The sequence below is a fragment of the Hyperolius riggenbachi genome, chromosome 2 (assembly GCF_040937935.1).
Source record: "Hyperolius riggenbachi isolate aHypRig1 chromosome 2, aHypRig1.pri, whole genome shotgun sequence".
Lineage (NCBI taxonomy): Eukaryota > Metazoa > Chordata > Amphibia > Anura > Hyperoliidae > Hyperolius > Hyperolius riggenbachi.
The window spans coordinates 83,119,917-83,144,474 of NC_090647.1; the positions used below are offsets into that span (position 1 = coordinate 83,119,917).

Sequence of the window (24,558 nt, forward strand, 5' to 3'; positions counted from 1 at the left end):
AAAACGAGGTATAGATCATTTTCTTGTGATAAGTAGTAATAAAGTTATTAGGGAATAAAAGGGAGGAGCGCTGACAACTGAAAATTGCTCTGGTCCGTTAGGATAAAAACCCTTGGGGGTGAACTGGTTAAAGAGCCATTATTGCTTTTGACATGAGATTAATTCAGTTAATTCTGCTAGTGCAATAACCCTTAGCAACAATTTAGAGCTTACTCTACTGAAGTCTGCCCATATTTAAAGTGGAACTAAACTTCCTCTCTGCGCTTAAAGATTAACCACAGCATGATAACCTTTATGGGGAAAAAAAATCTTCATTACAATTTATGGAAATCCTGAAAAACAAACAAACAAATTTTACTTGGTTTCGCTTTTGCAGGAAGCACTAAAAGGGTTGAGCCTCTTGTGTTTACTGTATGGAGAACTGCCTCAGTAGAGCTCCACTGCAGTCTATTCATAGTTGCTGATGAGAACGTCTTAGGCGGCTTGATCCGCCTAAACTAACACAGAACACAGAGCAGTGAATTTCTTCAGCAACTATATGTGGAACAAAGACTTTTAATTGTGTGCTGTGCTAGAATTCAGGTCTGCTTTAAGAAGGATTCTGATTGGTTGCTGTGGCTTATTGCCCTTTGCTCTTAGTGCTATGCTTCATGAAGGAAGACTAAAGAAAATGACTGTAGGACACAAAGTATTTTTTTTTTTTTTTCAAGTTTTCATTTGTTCATTAACCTCTACTTAGTTATACTTATTCTTAAAAATAAGGCCCTGGCCAATAATTCAGTGTTACTGATTTTATATTACAAAAATGAGCAAGGAGCAGCCTGTACATGCTGTTTAGTATTCCCTGCACTTTAACAAAGAAATGTTTGAGTTTAAAGAGGAACTGCAGTGAAAATAACTTAATGAAAAAGTGATTACTTTTTACAATAGTTATGTATAAATGATTTAGTCAGTGTTTGCTCATTGTAAAATCTTTCCTCTCCATGATTTACATTCTGACATTTATCACATGGTGACCTCTTTACTGCTGGCAGGGAATGTCTGTGGAAGGAGATGCTGCTTGCTTTTTTTGGCAGTTGGAAACAGCTGTTATTTCCCACAATGCAACAAGGCTCCCACAGTGTGATGTCAGTACCTCGGTCTTGACATCACACTGTGGGAGGGGTTTCACCATAATATAGCCGTACAGAGCCCCCTGATGATCTATTTGAGAAAAGGTAAAACTTTCTTGTGGGAAAGGGGAATCGGCTGCTGATTGGTATGAAGATCAAATCTTGCTTACAGTTTCACTTTAAAGTAAAATTTATATTCCCAAAATTAAAATTTCAGTAACCACTATAAGTTGGTAACTGTGACTCCAGCATCACTGTACTTGCTGGCAGCACCACAAGCCAGCATCTGCATGAGACCCCTGACCTCACACCACCTAGGCCAGTTGATTGAAGTCTTCTGGTAGTGTTTGTATTTGGGAGAACTTTGTCAGCCAGACAGCAATGGAGAGGGTAAAGGTACATACACACGTCAGATTTTTCTAAACGACCGGTCGTTTGGACGTCGAATCAGGCGTGTGCACGGTCGGTCGTTCAACTGATAAGCCTGGAATTGAACAATCCGCTTATCAGCTGAATGACTGGCCATACACACCCACAATTTGACGTCCAAACAACCGGACGTTCAAACGTCCAAAACGACCGGTCGTTTAGAAAAATCCGACGTGTGTACGAGCCTTAAGTGTCATGGCTACCACCATGGCTGTGCAGATGGGGATGGAGGTGTGATGGATTTACCAATAATCTAATTCAGGTTCCCTTTAACACAGGTATTTTTATAATGCTTCCTGAAATAACATGTTTTATGCACGGGTCTCCAATATTTGCACTAAAAAGATTGTGAATCTGGCAAGTGGTATGTTTTTGTAACTTTTATTTCTGTTGTTGGCGCAGGTCACAAGTGTCAGATCTCACAGAATATTCCTACCCTGCGACCCCGAACCACTCCATGCACCAGCATCCCATGACGCCCACATATGTTGGGTCTGGAGAGTCCTTGCATCACTTAGGAGCCAACCAAGTTCATGAACACGACTACAGGTCCACTGGAACACTTCGACACGGCACTTTAAATAGGCCACAGCAGCCGCCGCCACCCCCTCCACCAACAATGGATGGAGCGCTCCCACCCGCACTGATAGCCACTGAATGCAGGTACCTAATGTGTGCATTGACTTCCAAAAACACAGCAAATACGAAACCTTTACCCATGACAGCCAGCAAACTTTTAAATAAGATACGAATTATAAGATCTGAACAAAAGTCAACATATAAATAAGATGGAGCTATTGGATCTCTATGGAAACAGTCCACAGAAAATGATTTTACACTCAGGCAGTTCCTGTGTAGCAATAAAACCATTTTAATTGGAAAAACATGAGCCACACATTGGTCTGAAAGTTCATACACACCTACCAACTATCTGCCAAACTATCAATACAATACAATACAATACAATAACATTTGTAAAGCGCTTTTCTCCCATAGGACTCAAAGCGCATAGCTGTGTCTCAGATTAACACAGGGTTTCAGGCTGGGTTGTGTTACAGAGGAGATAGTCAGATGTTCATGAATGCCAGACTGAAAAGGTAGGTTTTCAGTTTAGACTTAAATGTTTCCAGGGATGGGGCTGTCCTGATTGGGTGTGGCAGGGAGTTCCAAAGTGTAGGGGCAGCATGACAAAAGGCTCTGTCTCCAAAGGTTTTCAGGTGGACTCTGGGGGTGACCAAGGTGTTACGTCCTTTTGATCTAAGATTGTGGGGGGGGGGGGGGGGGTGATGTAGTTGCAACAAGTCCTTCAGGTATCCAGGGCCCAGATTGTGCAAGGATTTGAATGTCAGTAAGCCAATCTAACTTGTCTGTTAAGGTGCGTACACACGTCGGATTTACGCAAACGACCCGTCAAACTGGGCGTGTGTACAGTCTGACGTTCAGCTGATAAGAGCGGATCTTGGCAGATGTCCGCTCTTATCAGCTGAACGATAGACTGTACACACGCCCGAATGACCAGTCGTTTGGACGTCCAAAAGACGGGTCGTTTGCGCAAATCCGACGTGTGTATGTACTTTAAAGCCCCATTCACACGCTCAACAGTGGTCTTCTATGCAACACACTTTGTTGTGAAACAAGTTGAAACAACTAAAAAAAGTATTTTGCTATTGTTGAAAAAGCTATTAAGGCCCGGTTCACATTAGCGTTCCCTGTCCGGATTAGCCGGGCCGGATCTGGACCGTATACTGTACCAAACGGAACGTACGTTCCGCATAGCAATGCAAAGGCTATGCAGACGTTCACACGTGTCCGGTTCCGTACAGTACGGAGCCGGACCGGATCCGGACACTTTTCCAACATGCGCTATTTTTTGGGTCCGTCTCTCCGGCCCACGCACCCGGACCGGAGCCGGACCTGAGCCTGACAGCACCATCCGGAACACAGAAACCAATGGGAAACGGAAGGCACAGAACACACTGCCTACAAAAACCTGACGTTCTACCCCACTTCCTATGCGTATCCAAGCGGCCATTTCGGATGGGAACACATGGGCCAAGCATGTCTGGAGTGGAGCAGCAGTGACAGACGTGCTGGAGCTGTTTGGCAGAATGTCGGAGGTGGAGGTGATGCCTACAGCGGAGGAACCTGATTCTACAGGTGCACCAGGTGCACCTTCTGCTGACCCCAACATTTTTTTATTTAAATTTCGCTATTTTTTTTACCACGGATCCGGATGGCAGCCTGATGCATGCCTGATACAAACGGATCGGATCCGGATCGGAACCGTATGGTCAGGATTCGATCAGGATCCAGTCCGTTTACATGGCAAAACGCAAGTGTGAACGGGGCCTAAGACTGATAAGTCAATCCAATGGTTGGATTGACTTCTTATCAGTCTTATCAGCTTTTTGAACAATAGCAAAATACTTTTTTTTTTTTTTTTAGTTGTTTCAACTTGTTTCACAACAAAGTGTGTTGCATAAAAGACCGCTGTTGAGCGTGTGAATGGGGCTTAACGGTTTAATTGACTTCTTATCAGTCTTTTCGGCTGCTTGAACAATAGCAAGAGATTTTTTTAGGTGTTTCACCAGAAAATTTGTGACAGTCTAAAGCCCAATCTACACGATACGATTCTTTGTACGTTTCGATTACGATTCTATTTACGATCAGGATTCGATTTGATTGCAAAACAATGGCGAATTGAATCGAATCCCAATCGGACATGTCTGATTTAATCGGATCGTAAATAGAATCGTAATCAAATCGTATCGTGTAGATGGGGCTTAGAGGTGGCCATGCACTCGTTAGATTAGCAGCAGATAGATCAACAGATAGATTTCTGATCTATCTGATGTGTTTAGGAACATTTTTTTACTAGGAACAGATTTCCAATAGATTTCAGTATGCCATCAGATTTCCATTAGGTCCAATGCAAAATGATAAGCAATCTCAATAGATCGACCTAGATTTTCCAGCATGTCAGATCGATTGAAATCGGCCGCAAATCGATCGATTGGTCAATCGATTTGCAATCAGTCGGCCGCTAATCGGCTCAGTGTATGGGACCCTTAAGAGTTCTGTCCGGCTAGAGCAGTTTTCTCCCTGTGTACATATAAATACTGTCTAGACCAGGCAAGGGCTCACCAGTCCAGAAGGGCTAGAATTTGGTATTTAAATGAAGTATAATGACTTCACCTGTGACCACAAGCAATGGGGGGTTAACTTACCCAGAAGTCTTTGGCCCCGTCTGCATTTCATTAAGCGTCATTGGCGTAATGAAAGCTGTATTCCAAGACTCATTACCGCGCTTTCTCTTTCAAGCCGGAAGGAGGTTCTGTAGGGCATTTTAAAAACAAAAACTGACTCTTACCTGCGGCTTCTACCGTCCCCTGCAGCTGTCCTATTCTGCGTCGTTCTCTACGATCCTCTGTTCCCCGCCGCCGGTCACTGTCCAATTATTCGTCTAACAAGTCGTATGCAACTGCACATGTGCGGCCACACGCATCCTCGATCACGTCTCCGGGAGCTTCCTGCGCAGGCTGAAGTTTTCTCGTACTGCGTCTGCACAGGAAGACCGGAGACACAGGCGGGAGCTAGGACATGCGTGGCCGCGCAGATGCAGTTGCATTCGTCTAGGAAGACGAATAATTGGACAGCCGTGGGGGAATGGAGGATCGTAGAGGACGGTGCGGGACATGACCGCTGCAGGGACCGGTAGAAGCCCCAGGTAAGTGCCATTTAAAACAAAAAACAAAAAAAAACTCCAGAACCCCATTAAGGCCAATGTGAACTTGGCCTAAGTGATCCTCAATGAAGGTGTCCTGTGAATGAATTGAAATATTTTAATTGCATTTTTTAATGCTAAATGGAGTAATGACAATTAGTGCTGTAAACCCCCCACAATGGCTGATCTTTAGTTATTTTTATTGTAGGAGAGTACTTCCAGCTCAAATAATGGATTATTACCCGCCGGGGTCACCACCACCCCCTCCACCGCTCATTCCTTCAGCTCAGACTGCTTTTGTTAGTCCTCTCCAGTACCCGGTTCCAGGATCTCCAGGGACACCGCTATCTATGTCTTCATATGCACCTTCTCCACCACCTCCTCCTGGAATCAGTGCACCTTCCCCTTGTCCTCCTCCGCCCCCTCCAGGACCTCCTGCACCTTCCTTCCACTCCCCCTCTCCAATGCACTTTGTCAAAGTATTGGAAGCAAAGCGGCATGATGGCGCCCATATGCTTGGTCTCACCAGTGATGCACGAAGTGACCTGCTCTCCGCCATCCGGATGGGTGAGTGAAATAGGCTTGTGGTAATGCTGGATACTCTTGCAATGTGGATGTGTTTTCACATGTAACTGTATTTAAAGAGCTAGAGCAGCGGTAGGGGACCTTGGCTCTACAGCTGTTAAGGAACTACAAGTCCCACAATGCATTGCAGAAGTCTGACAGCCACAGCCATGAGTGATAAAGGCAAATTCATGGTGGGATTTGTAGTTTTATCACAGCTGGAGAGCCAAGGTTCCCTACCGCTGAGCTAGAGCATGAGAAATTCTTCTGATGGTCCAATGAACTTTCAGATGTCTTTGCGTCAGATGCAAACTAAGCCAAAGGGGTTACAGATTCTCTCACAAAGCAGAATCATTTTTCTGTTGTAGCATTTTTATTGTATTCAGACTTGCAGAGGAACTTTAGCAGAAAGAGGAAAAAAATAAATCAATACATTTCACTGTGAGAAGTAAAAAAAATAGAAGACAGATCATGAAACGATTAATATTCATGTAATTTGTTCGTATTGATTGATCCACAATCAGCCTGCAGGTTATCATCTTTATGACTGGCAGACATGAAAAAAACTAGATAGCACCAACTGTCATCTATAACCACACCCCCTAACAATGCGATAGGCTAAAGGGTTGTTGTTTTTTTAAATAGATTTACATATGAACAGAAGGAGATGCTTGTTGCTTGGCAGTTGGAAACAGCCATTATTTTGCACAATGCAAGAAGGCTTCCACAGTGTGATGTCAGAACCTAGGTCCTGAGATCATGCTGTGGGAGGGGTTTCAACACAATGTCAGCCATACAGACGTCCCTGATGAGCTATTTGAGAAAATTGTGGTGGTATCAGCTGCTGATTGGGATGAAGTTCAATCCTTGGTTACATTTCCTCTTTGAGGGCTCTTGCACACTGCATGTGGGGGGAGGGGAGGAGGACACAGTAATTTGGTGAGAACATCTACAAGACGCTCCTGGAATATGGGCACGCCAGGTTTAGCTTGGAGGGATACAAAAGGTGAAAAACCAAGAGCCCAATATAGTGCAGTATGTCAAGAAAAAGGGGGATGTAACACGAAGTATGAGAATGATATACTCACAAGTCTGGGTTACCACAAAGGCAACCACTGGATGTGCAGGTGGGGAGAATTATGACCTGACCCCACTCAGGTATAAGAAGTCGCTCTCTGTAGATCGGAAGAGTTGGGGATACACCCCTCCACCCAGGGTGGACTAGATCAGTGTATAATGGGTGATAACAGAGGCGCCAAAATAGAATAAAATGGTTAAAAACCGTTTAAAAGGAGGGGGTAGGTGGACACCACCCTCAGGTATATAATGACCAGCCAATGAGTGGTTATAAATAAACAATAGAATTTATTACAAGCTCTCTTGTAATAAATTCTATTGTTTGTTTATAACGACCCATTGGCTGGTCATTATATACCTGAGGGTGGTGTCCACCTACCCCCTCCTTTTAAACGGTTTTTAACCATTTTATTATATTTTGGCGCCTCTGTTATCACCCATTATACGCCAGGTTTAGTATTTTATTCCCCCCTGGTTTTTGCCCTCCAAAGCTAGGTGCATCTTATAGTCCGAAGCAGGGGCATTGCTAGCACCAAACATCAGTGGCACGTGCCCCGGATCTATTCTAGAGTGCCCTGGATGTCCCCCAGGCAGTTATCTGTGGTGCCTCAATGGCGGGTATGCTGGGAACTGTGGTGCCTCTATGTGAGTTTACTGGGTGCTGTGGTGCCATGATGCCTTTATTGGGGAATGCAGGGAGCTGTGGTTTTTCTATGGGAGCATGCTGGGAGTTGTGGTGCCTCAATGGGAGGCCCATGGGAGCAAGGGAGGAGGTCCACTAGAAGGTCAGGGAATGCTTTGGGGTAATTGCCAGACAGCCTGGCAGCAGGCCAGCATGCCCAGCAGAAAGCCAGCACAGAAGCCCAGGTAACTCTGCCTAGTGATGTTTGAGTGACATTGCCTATGTATCTGGTATGCAGCATTTTTGTTGAGTTTATTGTATTAATGCAGAGGGGGATTCATCCAACATTTTGCTGGGCAGGCCTACTTAGATTGCTGTTGAGTTCATGTAAATTTGACTCCACCCATGACCACACCCACATTCTGGTGAGTGGCCACACCCATCTTCCAGCTGGAGTGCCCCGAATCTTTTAGGATTCTAGCAACGCCCCTGGTCCGAAGCGTCTTGTATTCAGAAAATGGTGGTACCCGATGTAGCACATGTTCATAAACTAGGCAATAGAAGTCCTTTTTTTACCCCATTATGCATGCGGAAGACTTATGTCCACAACTATAGAGCGTTCCACACACCACTGAATGACATTTAGCAGAGTTGCCTATTAAAACCCCTCAGCTGTTCCTCTGAAGCCCTCCTTGTGTTATCTTTCAGGAATTCAGCTGAAGAAAGTACAGGAGCAGCGCGAGCAGGAAGCCAAGCATGAGCCGGTGGGAAACGACGTGGCCACCATCCTCTCCAGGCGGATTGCGGTGGAGTACAGCGATTCTGAGGATGATTCAGAGTTGGATGAGAACGACTGGTCTGACTGAAAATGAATGGTGAAGAATCTTCCATGAGGAAGAGACATAAGGAGCCCCTGTCAGGATGTACCAGCTCGAGGGGGTCCTCTATAATGACTGACGTACACCTGCCCCTGTGTCTCTGGAGGGTGGCATGTGTATGCAGGTGGGGGTCCCCCTGGCGAGAAATACCAGGGTGACCTGAGCTGACAGGCATGCCATTCAAAGGGTTAAGTAAAATGCATGAAAGGTATAGTTTAGCTACTATAGGATATGAAGATGAAATATAAACTCTAAATGTAATGGGCATTACAAGATATTGTAAGGAGACTAAAATTCCCACAGTATAGAATACAATGGAAACTCAGGGATATGAAGTTAAGACAATACACAGAATACTTTAGTATATAATATTATTAACAGCCCTCACAAGCCTGTAGACTCTGTTCTGTAGTCTTCTGGATACAGGTAAAATGTACCTGTTTTGACACAGTGCCTGGAGCCATGATGTGGAGCAATGCTGTAATTGAGTCTGCTCATTAGGCCTCAGTAATATCACAAGGACTACCAGTGACTAGGTAAAACCTGCCTGACCTATTACGCACAGCTCTCTGATAGGGCCGCAGAGTTTCACATGCCGCTGTAGGCTGCGATGACATCATTGTTGGCTTACATAGTGCGCCTCACATAAACTCTGCCCAAGCCCAACGGCAAAGCACAAAAACCTTTCAGGCCGAAGGCTGTCATAATATGCAAGGAGAATTCTAAGATGTACTGGATGAAAGGAAGCGCATGTTTAAAAGAGGCGCATGTTAAAGAGTGCTTCCAGTGTAAAAGACATAGCCGGTCATGTCTTAGTGCTGCCAGGATTGGGGGGTTTGAGGGTGAATAACTCACCCGCTAGCGTATAATTTATTGAAGCCCCGCCTCCTCAGTAAGACAGTCACGGCCAAAGTCTTCCAAAGCTCTGTGGACACTCTGCCTGTGTTGCCAGGGCCCACCCCCCAGCATGGTAGCTACCAAGTAGAGCAGGGGGTGGGCCATGGCAACGCAGAAGGGGGTGGCAAGAGCTTTTGAAGACTTGAGCCATGGGCAGGAAGCAGATTGCCACCTGTATGAATTACAGGCGATCAGGTAAGTTATTAACCCTGAGATTTCCCCTACCTTTATCTGATTCTTACAGCATTAAAGGGAACCTAAACTGAGAGGGATATGGATGTTTCCTTTTAAACAATACCAGTTGCCTGGCAGTCCTGATCTCTTTGGCTGCAGTAGTGGATGAATCACACACCTCAAACAAGCATGCAGCTAATCCAGTGTGACTTCAGTCAGAGCACCTGATCTGCATGCTTGTTCAGGGGCTGTGGCTAAAAGTATTAGAGACACAGGCTCAGCAGGAGAGTCAGGCAACTGGTATTTAAAAGGAAAAATCCATATCCTTGTCAGTTTAGGTTCCCTAATACAGAGTTGGACACAACGGTCTCTGCCTTTTACAATGGAAGTACTTATTAATTTGGGCAGTGGGTGGTGATGCAGCTAGCAGCGTGTAAGTAACAGAACATTACCAACATCCTGATCGGCTTTGCAGCATAGTTTGGTCTTAGCTTACCATAAATCTCCTATCCATAAACAAATCCAGTCTACTACCTCTTGCCCAATACAACATCTTACGCTAATGTGATTTTCTTCAAGATGCCCATCTCCCAACTCAAGCCCCTTCCTAAATGCCTTAACCTAGTATGAAAGCTGCGTAAAAGAATGACAAAAACTACTGTACCTGAGGCTGCCAGAACTTGAAAACTACATTATAACCTTTCATCACAAAATAAGACCATGGTATTCCAGGAAAGTCCTATTAAGGATCAGGACTATCCATGTTTTTTTTTTATCTCATCAGTTTATTCTCACTTCAGGTATACTTCAAAGTGTACCTGAGGGCTCTAGGAAAGCCTCTGGAGAGACTTCCCACGCCATCCTCCGGTCCACCATTGTGAAACAAGGATCCTAAAAGCAATCCAACAAAACTTTTTGGATTCCAAGTCCCTCTTCAAGCATGTACTGTGCCTGTATGAGCAGGGCCGCGTCTGCGCAGTAAGCTGGAGTTACTCATGGATGAGCAGCTCTGTGTGACTGCGTGGGTGTGCAGGTGCAGCGCACCCAAGCTTGTGCATGTAGTGGAGCGCAGTCCTGACGTGTAGGAGGGTCCCGGCAGCAGCGGCGGAGGATGGCGCAGGATCCACAGAGGCTTCCCTCTCCTTAGGCAAGTATTTGATTTTTGACCTGAGGTTCACCTCGGGTTCCTTTTTAACTGAGTATCCTGTAAAACATAATTCTATTGGAAACCCTGGGCTGGCAGTCCTGGTCATCTAAGCACAAGAGTAACTCATTCCTGCAGCTCTCTGTAGCATGGCTGCAGGCACTGTGTAGACTGGTGTTGTTTACAACAGAGGTATTATATGAAACATTAGACATAAGCAGACACACCCCTTTGATGCTCTCACGTCACATATTATATTGTACATAAGTGCCACAAGACTTACAGAATTTCAGATTCCACCAAGAGAAATCTGTTTTTGAACAGGTTTGTTTTATAAGTTGTATTTCTCCCTAGCTGAATAGTGTTCTAACGTCTTAGCTTTGCTGCACATTTTCTGGCTTTTATACTGCGGTAGGATCTGATATCTGGGTACCAGCCGGACAGTAATAGATCTGTATTGTTCTTTGATCTTTTGGAATACTGTGAGACACTGTTAGGTTTCTCATGATTATGAACTAATATAACCCGTGGAGTGTCTGAATATCAGTGTATAGCTGTATTCAGCTAAAGGTATATAGACTTTTTTTTTCCATAACTTTTGGTTACCTTTTATTTTTTAATCTAGCCCGAATAGCATTTTAAACTAATTTGCCATGTATTTTATAGGGGATTTTAAAGAAAAAAAAACGAATTCCTAATTTTGTAGCACAAGTCCTCAGTTCTTTTTTTTATAAACCACAGTGAAGAAGCTGTTGCGGGTTTCTAATGTGCTAAAGTCAGATAATGAAATGGGTCCCAACCAAAAGTTTTGTATCACTTCTGTGCCAGATTTCACCATCAGGTGGCACTGTAGCTGTAATCCTGGAAAGGTTACGGTGGCATCTCCTGGATCTATAGCAGTGATGGTTAAAGTGAATCAGAGACTAAGCACCCCTTATGTATTTTACCATATATATCAGTGGGAACATGAGAGAAAACACCTACCCTGCTTTCTGTTTCATTCTGCACTGCACAGCTTGTTTTTAATCAGCCCTGATAAAATCTCCGACTGAGCATTCAGTCTGGCTTTGCTATAATGACTCAGCTATAATGATTCCTGAGCAGAGCCAGCAGGGGGCAGGCTTGGACTTGAAAAGACATGAGAGAACAGACTGAGCTATAAATATTTCTGAGCAGAGAATAAAACAGAAAGCAAGGTAGGTGTTTTCTCTAATGTTCCCACTGATCTATATGGTAAAATACACAAGGGTGCTTCGTCTCTGGTTCCCTTTAACCTTGGCACTCCAGTTGTGACAAAACTACAAATCCCATCATGCCTCTGCCTCCCCGAGTTATGCTTAGAGCTGTCAAGAGTATTGCAATGCCTCATGGGACTTGTAGTTCCACCACAGCTGGAGTGCCAAGCTTAACCATCACTGATCTATAGGGATGATTTATTAAAGGAAGGTAAGAAACAAACTCCCACAGGGTTTACTTCAAACATCCAATCAGGTGCTGGGTGAGTTTACAAAACAGTTCCTTTGCATCTGATGGGATGGGAAGCATGAAAAAAAATAGAACATCTCTGCACTGAAAGTCTGGAAAGGTAAATGACTGGATAAGGCACAAGCTTACACTGGATTCTCAGCTCAGTAGTCAGCATTGTTACGTGTTTGTTAGTACACAAGCCACCATTTGAAGTAGAAATGTATCTGTAAGGGAAAGAGGGCAGCATTCTCCCCAGAAATTTTTCCAGCCGGGTGGCATGAAAAAGTAGCCGGGTGGGCATGACAGGACCGGCGCAATTTTGCTTTCCGCTTAGGAGGGATGAGGTGGAGAGCAGATGACAGCCCGGTGCTCACCAAAATTAGCCGTGTGGAGCACCCGACTAAAAGAGCCTGGGGAGAGCACTGGAGGGTATACTCACCTAATCTCTTACACTGCCGATATGTCTTCTGCTGCACAGATACAGACATCAGTGAGCTAAGTGTAGTGTCCAGGATAGAGCATAGTCTAACGTTGCCTTCTTCTGACCACTGCTCCATCCACGCTACTTCCTGTCATCACTTCACTCATAATGCAGAGTTTCTAACTGTCACCACTAGAGGGTGGTAATTAATATATATATATATATATATATATATATATATATATATATATATATATAGTTAAAGCGGACCTGAACTCAGAACTTCCTCTCTGCTCTAAAAGATAAGCAACAGCATAATAAAGTTTTTAAGAAAAACATTTCTTTGTTACAGCTTACAGAAGTCATGCGATAAATCTGCATTGTGTCTACTTCCTGCTTTCATGGAAGCAGACAAAGGGTTAACATCCTGTGTTTACATAGTAGCTGTGTCTGCTGAATTTCTGTGCTGTCACAGCTGAGAGATCAAATTCAGAATCAGAATTTATTTTCACCAAGTACAACGGGGGGTTGTACACGGAATTGGTTTTGGCACACAGGGTCGGTGATGAAAAACAGCATAGCATACAGTCAAGCATGGTACATAGACATGGGACAAGCATACATAGACAGCATTACAGCCTAAGCATACAATTAAGCATGGTACAAAAGACAAACAAGCAAACTTAGAGAGCATTACAGCATACGGTGTACAATTAAGCATGTTGCATAAGCATATGAAGCATACATAGATGGCCAACAGAAAAAGAAGAGTGGGACTAGAGGAGCAGCCTGCGTGCTGATTTGAGCGGTGCCATTTGCTGCACTCAACGCTACACAGCGAAACGTTCCCAGCAAGACAGGTGCTACAAAGATTGTCCTTGAGAAACAGAAAGGAAGCAAAGGGGCATCCTGTGATTAGTCAATCAGACAGGCTCTTTTCTCTAAAACACACAGTGTGCACTTCTCTGTTTTCCTTGTGTTCTGTGCAAGAGTTCAGGTCCACTTTATACCATTATACTCTTAGATATATGATCAACATTGACAATGTGTCCCTCATCAAAAATAGAAGAATGTTGAGCATTTCACGGTCTTGCATTATCCTATTTCGATCAGGTTTCAGCAGAAAATTGAATGAATATTAACTGGAACACTGCCACTGCTAGATAACCGGACAAAGCTATGCAGCTGTACATTGCTTACCATGCCTGCTACTATCAGTAGCTACAGTAGAATGTCCTTTCCCAATCAAAGTCCTATCGCAAATTGTTTGAGAAGGTCTTGGTTAATATTTATCAAATCTATCTTCTGAGAACATCTTCTAGTGTATAGCAGGCTTTATCCCTGGTACACACCATGCAATTTCCCGTCAGATCAACTGGTTGAGTTGATAATTTCCGACAGGTCCGATCAGATTTCCGATCGATTTTGTACAGAAGTGATCAGAAGATCCATTGCTAATCAGATCGGTCCTGTTGGAAATTATTGATTTGACCCATCAATCTGATAGGAAATTGCATGGTGTGTATCAGGCAACAGACAGCATGTAGTGCCACTATACAATACTCTTTCCCATGATAGGCTTTTAATTTTGACCGGACATATATTGTAAATGTACGGTGACTTTGGTGTCATTCATGCAGATGCAGTAAAAAGCACAGGTAAAATGTCAGTCAGATTCAAGCTCTTCCTGTAGGAGGAAAATGTTGTTTACTGGATGCCTTTCACTACTTTGTATGGAAAGTGAGGTGCAACATGAGATAGTTTCCATAGCACAATGCCATGCAATGGTAGCCATGAACAAAGCCTTAAAGTGAACCCAAATTAAAAATACAAAATTTCAGAAATAAAATCTATTTTCTAACTTATAATAATACATAGCAGCCTTTTTTCAGCTGCATGATGACAAATATAAAATATTTTACATTTATTGGAGGAACCCCTCCCTTTCATATTGCCGGGACAGAATCTGGCAGACTGGTGGAGGAGATGAAAAAACAAAACACAGGCTACTACTGATGATGTCACAGGGGAGGTGATCTCAGCTTGTGTGAGATTTCACATAGACGACGCCCCTGTGAGGAAGGGTAGCTGATGAAAAACACACCCATGATCTAAAACCTACTAAGCTCAGAAGTAATGGCTGCCACCTGTATAACCCTAATTATGAAAAGAGAAGGGTGAAAAGCATGCACTGAAATGCTCATAGGCTTCAAGGAGTGTTTATTTATCTTTGTATGTGTCGGAGAGTGGTGCAACTAAATATTTTGAATTAAAAAAATGTTTGGTTTGGGTACACTTTAAAGGAGATCTGAACTTGCATTAAAAAAAAAAAAAAAAATGTAAACCAACTTTCTGCATCTCCCGCAGTCTTGCTCATAGGTCTGTGCTGCTGTTCCAAAGAACTTTGTGAATTTCTTAGCAGAAGATAAATATATCCGGCACTACAGGGTATTCTTTCTCCTTCCATGCGGAGCCTCTGAAGATGCTTGTTTGAGCTGAACAGTTGTAAAGCCCAATCTACACGATACGATTCTTTGTGCGATTCGATTAAGATCCGATTAAATCCAATATGTCCGATCGGGATTTGATTCAATTCAATTTGCCGTTGCAAAACAATGGCAAATCAAATTCAATCTAACCGAATCCCGATCGGACGTGTCGGATTTAATCGGAACGTAAATAGAATCGTAATTGAATCGCACAAAGAATCGTATCGTGTAGATTGGGCTTAAGGCGGACCGCTGCTCCCGCATTGCCCCACACCTTGTGTACATGTGAGGGTATGTTTTTACCATGTTGGGAATATTGCAATGGTGATAATCTCCTCTGTACATATTAAGGTATGCCTGTCACAATAAAGCTTTTTAACGGAGAAGAATACCCTGTAGTGCTGGATATATTTATCTTCTAAGAAATTCACAATGTGTTTATTATGATATCCAGAACACACTGTGGGGAACACACTCTAACAGACATCCCTGGAAGTCTCCATATTGATTCTAGTACCATAGTGCCTGTCACTTTGTTCTTATAGTACCAAAGAACATTGTGTCTGGTAAACCCGGTGTTTCAGCTTTATACAGAGATCAAGGGAATCCATGACCAGAACCCGCCTCTCCTTGATACAGTCCTGCTATCCCAGTGTTGGTGCAGAGACCAGAGTGTGGGGTCTCAGAGTAAGCAGGGGCATGTGTTACCACTATGCTGCAGTACAGTAGTGAGACCCGGGCAAGAACATTTTTATAGATAGATAAAACAAACTGGTAGATGAAGCTTCATGGGTTGTAATCAGTGGCATAGGGATCGCCATAGCAGTCATAGCATCTGCTATGGGGCCCATAAGGAAGGAAGTGGTCCCAGTGTGTGTTTTTTATTGTTTTGTTTTAAACTGTGAATTTTTTCTTCATTGTTTGCCCCTCTCTTGCTATTGCTCTGGCAATTCCACCAGAAGGGGGGGGGGGGGGTAGTAGACCACCAGAGAAAAGTATGTTGGGGCCAGTCGGGTCGCTTTGATGATTGCCCCGCACCTGCTTTGGGAGAGCTGTCCCTCGGTTTCTCCTTGTACCCAAATGATCACAGCTGGAACCATACATATGCATATGGGAGGACCACTAGACTAACAGAGGAATTAACATTAGAGGAGGAACTGTTAGAACGTATAAAAGGGGTGAATGTTAGAGCTATTTGGAGGGGCAACCACTAGATTACGGGTGGTTGGGGTGGGGGGCCCTGCAAAAAATGTTGCTATTGGGCCCAGTGAGTTCTAATTATACCGCTGGGTGCAGCAATAGTGTGGTTGCATTTTGTGCTCTAAAGCAGGAACCTGTTGGTATGCAATCCACAGTTATCTTGCACTGAGGAGGAGGTGAGTCTTGTAGCACAGGCTGGTTTGGTGACTGCTGTATATGGGGCTGACTGAGCACAGGCATGCCACATGCAGCATATGGTGAAGATCCTCAGGGTGACATGAGCTTCAGTGTAGCCATTGACTGAAAACCGCTTTCCAGCTCCCATAAACATGAAAAAGCTTTTTACATCTCTGCTCCGGGCAAATCTAACAAATGAATATTAGATCCACTGCTTAAAGTGAATGGGGTGCAAGCTCTGTGCTCACTTCTGTCCTGACAGATGGAAGCTAGACTGAGCTTTGCATGTCTGCCTCCTGCCTGTTCTATTAATAAGCCATGTTATACTGGATTCAGAAGCACAGCACTGCAGGACTCTTCTTCTTATATCTGACAGATACATTTACCTGCCAGCCACTAAAGCCGGCTTAAAAGGAAACTCCGACCAAGAATTGAACTTTATCCCAATCAGTAGCTGATACACGCTTTTACATGAGAAATCTATTCCTTTTCACAAACAGCCCATCAGGGGGCGCTGTATGGCTGATACTGTGGTGAAACCCCTCCCACAAGAAACTGAGGACCGTGGTACTCCTGGCAGTTTCCTGTCTGTGAACCTTGTTGCATTGTGGGAAATAGCTGTTTACAGCTGCCAAAAAAGCATGCAGCAGCTACATTACCTGCCAACAGTAAAAATGTCACCATGTAATAAATGTCAGAATGTAAATCGGGGATAGGAAAGATTTTACAATGGGCAAACACTGACAAAATCATTTATGCATAATTATTGTAAAAATGAAGCACTTTTTTTTTATTGCATTATTTTCACTGGAGTTCCTCTTTAAACTATATTTGCTTCAAACTATAGCAACAGTATATGGAAAACGTTTCCTCGGACAACACAACAGACTTGAGGGTGCGTACACACATCCAATTTTGATTGGCCAAATGTTGATTACGCATCCCCGCCGGCGCCTGCATCGATTCCCGCTCATCCCCGCGGGCGCTCCTTATCTTCCGCTCGATTCCCCGCTATTGTCCGCCCGCGGGGATCGAGTGGGGAATTTATCCGGCCGGTCATCGGACCTGTCGGAAATTATCAATCGAGCCATCAGCGGCTCGAATGATGAGGAGCAAACGCTCCGTGTATGCCCAGCATAAAGGCTCATACACACATCTGACCATAGTCTTTTGAAAATGAAAGATCACCGACCAATTTTACCCCCTTCCATGTAGTATGAGAGCCATACCTTCAGTCTTTTCTATTGAGCTAAACTCCCCATCAGATAAAAATCTTTGCAAGATGCTGTAGACCTTCAAAAGATCATTATCTGCAAAAGATCTGTTCCTGCAAAAGATCCATTCCTACAAATTGCATTCATAGTCTGAGATCTGCAGATCATCATGCACACCTTGTTTAACAGACAATCACCTGCAGATCAGATCCACCAGGATGGATTTTCAGATCTGCAGATGATTGTCAGTTAAACAAGGTGTGTATGATGATCTGCAGATCTCATAGACTATCATTGCATTTTGCAGGAACGGATCTTTGGCAGGAACAAATCTTTCGCAGATACTGATCTTTTGTGTCTGTACAGCATCTTTGTGTGCAGCATCTTGCAAAGATTTCTGTCTGATGGGGAGTTCAGCTCCATAGAATAGACTGTGTAGGTATGGCTCTCATACTACATGGAAGGGGGTAAAATTTGTCTGTGATCTTTCATTTTCAAAATACTATAGTCTGATGTGTGTATGTGGCCTAAGGCTAAAAGTATTGGAGGCAGAGGAACAGCTGGACAGGCAGGCAATGTGCATTGTTTAAAAGGAAATAAGGCCTCTTTCCCATGGACAGTTAATAGGCAGTGCAATGCTTCTCAAACTCTCAACTGCTCACGGCTGCCTGGCAACTGCTCACCACTTTCTGGTAACTGCTTGCTGCTGCCTGGCACTGATCACTGCTGCCTGGTAACTGCTTGCTGAGCACACAGTTCAACTGCTCATGGAAAAGAGGCCTAAGAATGACAGCCTCCATATCACTCTCAGGTCAGTTGTCAGTAAGCTATTAATTTATTATTAGTACTAGTACAAAGGCCCGCCCATTAAAAAAACGGGCACTAGGCCAGGCCACTACCCCCTCCCCTGCAACATGTGCACAGACGCGTCCCGTTCGCCCGTCACCCACTGCTCTCTCCGAAGTACATGCACATGGGAGATGTTGCTTGCATGGCAGTTGGAAAAAGCTGTTATTTCCCACAATGCAATGATGTTCACAGACAGCAAACTGTCACGTCTGGAAGACACCGAGACAGCACGCAGAGACACGGGTCTTATTATATAGGACTAGTGACCTTAGCCTGTTTAAAAACTGGCTAGGTCTGTCTCCGCGCACCCGCACGTCTGCCCCTTCCTCCCCTTCAGTGTCTCTGCGTCCCTCCCTGCACATGCGCAGTACAACAACACACACACAGGGACGCAGAGACACTTGGGTTTTATTATAGAGGATTCATACTAGAATTATTGGCATCTTGTTGACCTTCTGTAGTCAGAATTGTGGATGGTTAATGAGATGCAAATAATGCTCAGTTTATGCCAATTTTACGCTGCTTGGAAACAGAAAAATTAAATGTAGTAGTTCTTTTGAAGCTGCATTGCATTTGCACCAACTCAGAATTAGTATAATTTCATTGACTATCCCTAGGGCGTAGCACCAACCTGGGAAAGTCTCGGCACTCTTTAACCTCCTCAGCGGTATGGACGAATATACACGTCCATCACCGCCGGAGGTCGCCGCTCAGGCCCTGCTGGGCCGATTTTAATGAAATAAAAAGCAGCACACGCAGCCGGCACTTTGCCAGCCGCTTGTGCTGCCTGATCGCCCCGCTCTGCGGCGATCCGCCGCGTGTAGCGGCGAAAGAGGGTCCCCCCAGCCGCCCGAGCCCTGCGCAGCCGGAACAAAAGTTCCGGCCAGCGCTAAGGGCTGGATCGGAGGCGGCTGACGTCCATGACGTCACTCCGCTCGTCGCTATGGCGACGATGTAAGCAAAACAAGGAAGGCTGCTCATTGCGGCCTTCCTTGTTTATTCTGGTCGCCGGAGGCGATCAGAATGACGCTTCCGGAGCGCCCTCTAGTGGGCTTTCATGCAGCCAACTTTCAGTTGGCTGCATGAAACTTTCAGTTGGCTGCATGAAACAGTTTTTTTTTTATTTAAAAAAAACCCTCCCGCAGCCGCCCTGGTGATCTTAATAGAACGCCAGGGAGGTTAAGCCCCACTCACACCTGCGCTTTTTCAGAGCGGTTTTGTAATTCACTCCGTGACGCTAGTCAGGAAGTGAACTCTGACCCGGAAAAGAATAAATACAATGTATTTATTTTTAAAAATGCAATCGCTGCACACAGGAAACAAACCGCTCAACTGTGAACTCTCATAGGGAAAATTTAAAAAAAGGTGGAAAACGCCCCTAGATGTGAACGGGCCCTAATGGTGCCCATACACAATACAATAAAAACCTTTGATTTTCCAATTTCTTCAATCTAAATGATCGAATGGAATGAAAGTAGAACATTTTTTTGTTTCGATCAAGAAATTTGAACGATTATCCTGTTTTTTCGAGAAAAAAAAATCTGATCGGCCATGATGGAAAAATCTTTATATTCGATCTAACGGAATAATAGAACTAAATTATCTAATTGAAAAAATGAAAAATTGTACCATGTATGGCCACCATTAGGCTCCTTTTCCACGAGCAATTGATAGGCAGTGAAATGCCTCTCAAACTTTCACAACTGCTTGCTGCTGCCTGGTAACTGCTCACTGCTGCCTGGCAACTGCTTGCTGAGCATACAGTTCAACTGCCCATGGAAACGGACCTTCATTACTATGATTTGTGGACCTATAAGCTAAAAGTTGATAGGCGGATTATACTGGGACCACAAGGCCAATTGATGACCAATTAATTTTACCACCTCTATAGTATGAGGGTTTGCCTACACAATCTGCTCATAATATCTGATAGCTGATGACTCCATGCTACTATGACTGTGACTCTGTTGTCGTACTACATGGGAGTGGTAAATTGGTCAATGACTGGCCAATTATAATTGAAAATGTGTGCCAGGCTTAAAGGGAACCTAAACTGACAAGGATATGGATTTTTTCTTTCAAAATAATACCAGTTGCCTGACTCTCCTGCTGATCCTGTGTCTCTTTGGCCCCGTTCACACTGCACGCGTTTCCAGCCGCGTTTTGGAAATTCGTGCGGGAGGCTGACATCAGACAGTGCATAGAGTGCACTGTCTGATGTTCACACTGCATGCGGTCCGGGAACGCATGCTGCACGCATTTTTTGCAAAAACGCATGGCTGTCCTATTCACTTCTCAGTGATGGGATCAGCCATGCAATGCACACAAACGCGGATGGCGTGCGTCCGCATGCGTTGTGTTCCACACACATGGCCATCCGCGTTTGTGATGTGAACGGGGCCTAATACTTTAAGCAACAGCCCCTGAACAAGCATGCAGATCAGGTGCTCTGACTGAAGTCAGACTGGATTAGCTGCATGCTTGTTTCAAGTGTGCGATTCAGCCACTGCTGCAGCCAAAGAGATCAGGACTGCCAAGCAACTGGTATTGTTTAAAAGGAAACATCCACATCCCTCCCAGTTTAGGTTCCCTGCAAGGCTGAACAGCAGAGAGATGTCTGTGTGACCCAGCTAACCAGGACTAGATTCTTTTAAAACTTTTTATATGATAACATTTTTTTGCATCCCACATTAATGTCATATGTCAGGTTATAGTGAGGGTTGCTGAAATGTAAAGAAAATGATGGTTTTGCAACTGCAAGTACCATGCATTAAGTAAGGAATATCTATGTATATTATAAAACATACTGGTACACAGGTGCAGCACATGCCTACAGTTTCACAACTAATATTTCACCAATCTGATATGACACAGATGAGGTTTTTTTTAATGAATGTGACATCAGATGTTCACTGAAATACAAACTTTTCCTGGAAAATTAATACAAGCGCACTCTCTGTTTCTGCCGTTATTTGAATAGGTTGTATAAGAAGGGCTAACTGTTCCACCTTTAGAATTGTACTAAATTTTTAAATGTTGTATTGAAACGTTTTAAATAAATTTTGACTAGAATAACTAAATGCGTTTCTTTCATTGTTGCCTTTCTGTTTCATATTACTTTAGAGCAGAGGATACAAATTTAGTCAGACCTCTTACACAGTAGGACGTTGCGTTTTGATGCAACGTTAAAGTCACAACGCAAATTACAACTCAATGCCCCAAAAAAGTCGCAACGCAACGTAATGCCCCGTTATGGACACATACAGTAGAGCATACAGGCAATCAAAAGGATGCTTCCAAGTCATTACTGAGCATGTGCAAACAGTCCAACGCAGCTAATAATATGTATAACGCACAGCATGCAGGACTTTCACCTAACGTGCACGTTAGTCACCAACACAACGTGTGCACTGTGAATGGGGCATTGAGATTTCATTGCAGTGAGTTATTGTGCGTTAAATGATGTTTTAACGTCACACTCTGAAAGAGGCCTTAATGCGTAACGCAAAGGATTCTCCACGACCCCTCCGCTGCTGTCTGTAACCCTCTTTATCTGCGCAGCTTCGCTCCCCTCTGTGTATGAGCATGACTGCCAGGGGCATTGCTAGAATCCTAAGAGATCCAGGGCATTCTTGGGCACTCCAGCTGTAAAAATGGGTGTGGCCATGCACCAGAATGTGGGTGTGGTCATGGGTGGAGCCCATAAACTTAACAGCGGCCTAAGTAGGGCTGCCCAGCAAAATGTTGGACAAAGCCCCCTTTCCATTAATACATACCTGCCACCAGGTTGTCTGGCAATTCCCCCATAGAATTCCCTGACCTTGTGGACCTGCTTCCATGGGCCTCCAATTGAGGCACCACAACTCCCAGCATGCCCCCATAGAAGAACCACAGCTCCCTGCATGCCCACATAAAGGCACCACAGCACCCAGCACACCCCTGATTGATGCACCACAGCTCCCAGCATGCCCACCATTTAGACACCACAGCTGCCTGGGAGACATCCAGGGCACCCTAGAATAGATCCGGGGCACGTGCCACTGGACTTTGAGGCTAGCAACTCCCGTGGTGACCGCAGTGCCCAGATGCCAGTGGGTTCGCGCCTGTGCAGTAGCATGAAGCCGATCATGCACAAGCAGCTCCGTACAACAGCGCAGGTGTGGGCTGTACATTGTCTGCACATTGTGTATACAGAGGGGAGTGCGGGCACGAGCAAGCTTCAATGTCACAGATTTTTCAGCGGGTCACAGGACAATGCAGGAGGGGTATAGGGAGACCTTGGGAAGCCTCGGGGTCTTCCCCCTACTGGGGAAGGTATTTTTTTTTATATAAGGCTATAAGTACCCTTCCTACTGTGGCTATAGTAGTACTTCCTACTGTGGCTATATTTCTATGGGCAGATTCCGTCACATCTTTTGGGACTGTCCGGTAGCTTAAGCCTTTTGGTCAAGGGCGTGGGACCGCTACTTTTTTTTTTAGCGTTTAGGGAGCGATTCAAAATGCTAGCAATTTCCCTAAATGCTCAGCTATTGTTAATGGATGGGCCAAATTCCACTGGAGCGATTGTGATTACCCAAATTGCAAATGCAGGACATGCAGCATTTTTAGTGTTAGCGTTTCTGCAATGTACAGCATATAAACACTGGCGTATTCGCTCGTCAAAACTTACACAGCGATTTTGCTAACGTTTTTAAATTACTGCACACTGTAAAAAAAAAATCAAAATTAATTGAAGGGATCAATCCGAATTAAAAACGCTAATCCCTACACAATCGCTGGAAAAATCCTTACACTTTTTAAAATCGCTACCAAAATTGCCAGAAAATGCTCATGAAATTGCTTACCAAACGCTCATAAAAAATGCTAGCGATAGCGCTTTGTAGTGGGTTCCACGCCTTAATCTCTGTGTCCTGCTCTCCAGCTGAGGCTCTCCTGCATTGCAGCTTCTCAGAGGTCCCCAGTGCCTTGAGGGCTCGTTTCCACTATAGCGAATCCGCATGCGGGCACTGCATGCGGATTCGCATAGTCAATGTAAGTGGATGGGGCTGTTTCCACTTGTGCGGCGGCGGGAGCGTTTTTCGGTGCGGCAGAAATCTGCACGGCAGACCCGTCAGATTTCGCGTGCGGGAGGAATGCGGGCGAATCGCTGCTAATGCATTTAATAGGGAAATCGCATGCGGCTTTGTCATGCGGATTTCCCCACGATTTCGTGTGCGTTTTCGCATGATTTGCTATGGAGCTTTACTCAGACAGTGACATGGTTAAATTCGCCTGGCTCCTTGCCATGCGAAATCGCGGCTAAATCCGCAGGCGGAAACGCAGCCGCACACGATTTCTTCTGCAGTGGAATCCAGGCGATTCCGCACCGCAACAGTGGAAACGAGCCCTAAAAGAGACACTGAAGTGGAAAAAAAAATTATGATATAATTAATTGGTTGTGTAGTACGAATAATTAATAGAACATTAGTAGCAAAGAAAAGTCTCATTTTTATTTTTAATGATATAGTTTTTTTTTTTTTTTATAACATTGCATCATTCTCTAATATTTGCAGTTTACACACTACTCAACATTCTAAATGATTTAACAGAGCAGGATAATGACCTTTTGAACTTTCCTCTGCAGAAAAAACAAAATACAGTGACCGACACATGAGAAGACAGAGATTCAGAAGACAGAGCTCTCAGCGACTTTGAAAGTCGGAGGCTAGGTGGACACTTAGCAGAAATGCTAGCGCTGCAGAAAACGCTGCGTTTTTGCCACTAGTGGAAGTTTATAGGCCGCAGGAAAAAACGCATATGTGTTTTCAATTCGTGCGGTTTCAAAAACAATATGCAAAAACGTATAAAAAACGCACAAAATGAAGGTCAATGGAAACGCAATGGTATGCATATTTCAATGAGTTTTTGTAGAAAAATTGTTTTGTGATTTCCGCTTCCTGTTGTCTTCTTAGTTATTTGCATAAAATGCAATTGTAAAACACATGAACAACTCATACAAAATGCATATGCGTTTTGTATTTGCGAACCGCAAACGCATTAAAACGCACGCAAAATGCTTGGAAAAAAACGCATTTGCGGTAAAAAAAAATGCTAACACAAATACACCAAAAACACAGCAAA

At 44.2% G+C, this 24,558-nt stretch overlaps 1 protein-coding gene across 4 annotated transcripts in view; it reads left to right on the plus strand.

The window, feature by feature from the left end:
- Window positions 1-11,589, plus strand: part of WASF3 (WASP family member 3) — a 104,062-nt gene extending 92,473 nt beyond the window's left edge. For all 4 annotated transcript variants that reach the window (XM_068266987.1, XM_068266985.1, XM_068266986.1 and 1 more), the window contains 3 exons: window positions 1,944-2,204; window positions 5,474-5,832; window positions 8,237-11,589. In XM_068266987.1, coding sequence (XP_068123088.1) covers window positions 1,944-2,204; window positions 5,474-5,832; window positions 8,237-8,394 — 778 coding nt within the window. In that variant the 3' untranslated portion in view covers window positions 8,395-11,589. The remainder of the gene's footprint in view (window positions 1-1,943; window positions 2,205-5,473; window positions 5,833-8,236) is intronic.
- Window positions 11,590-24,558: the final 12,969 nt, after the last annotated feature.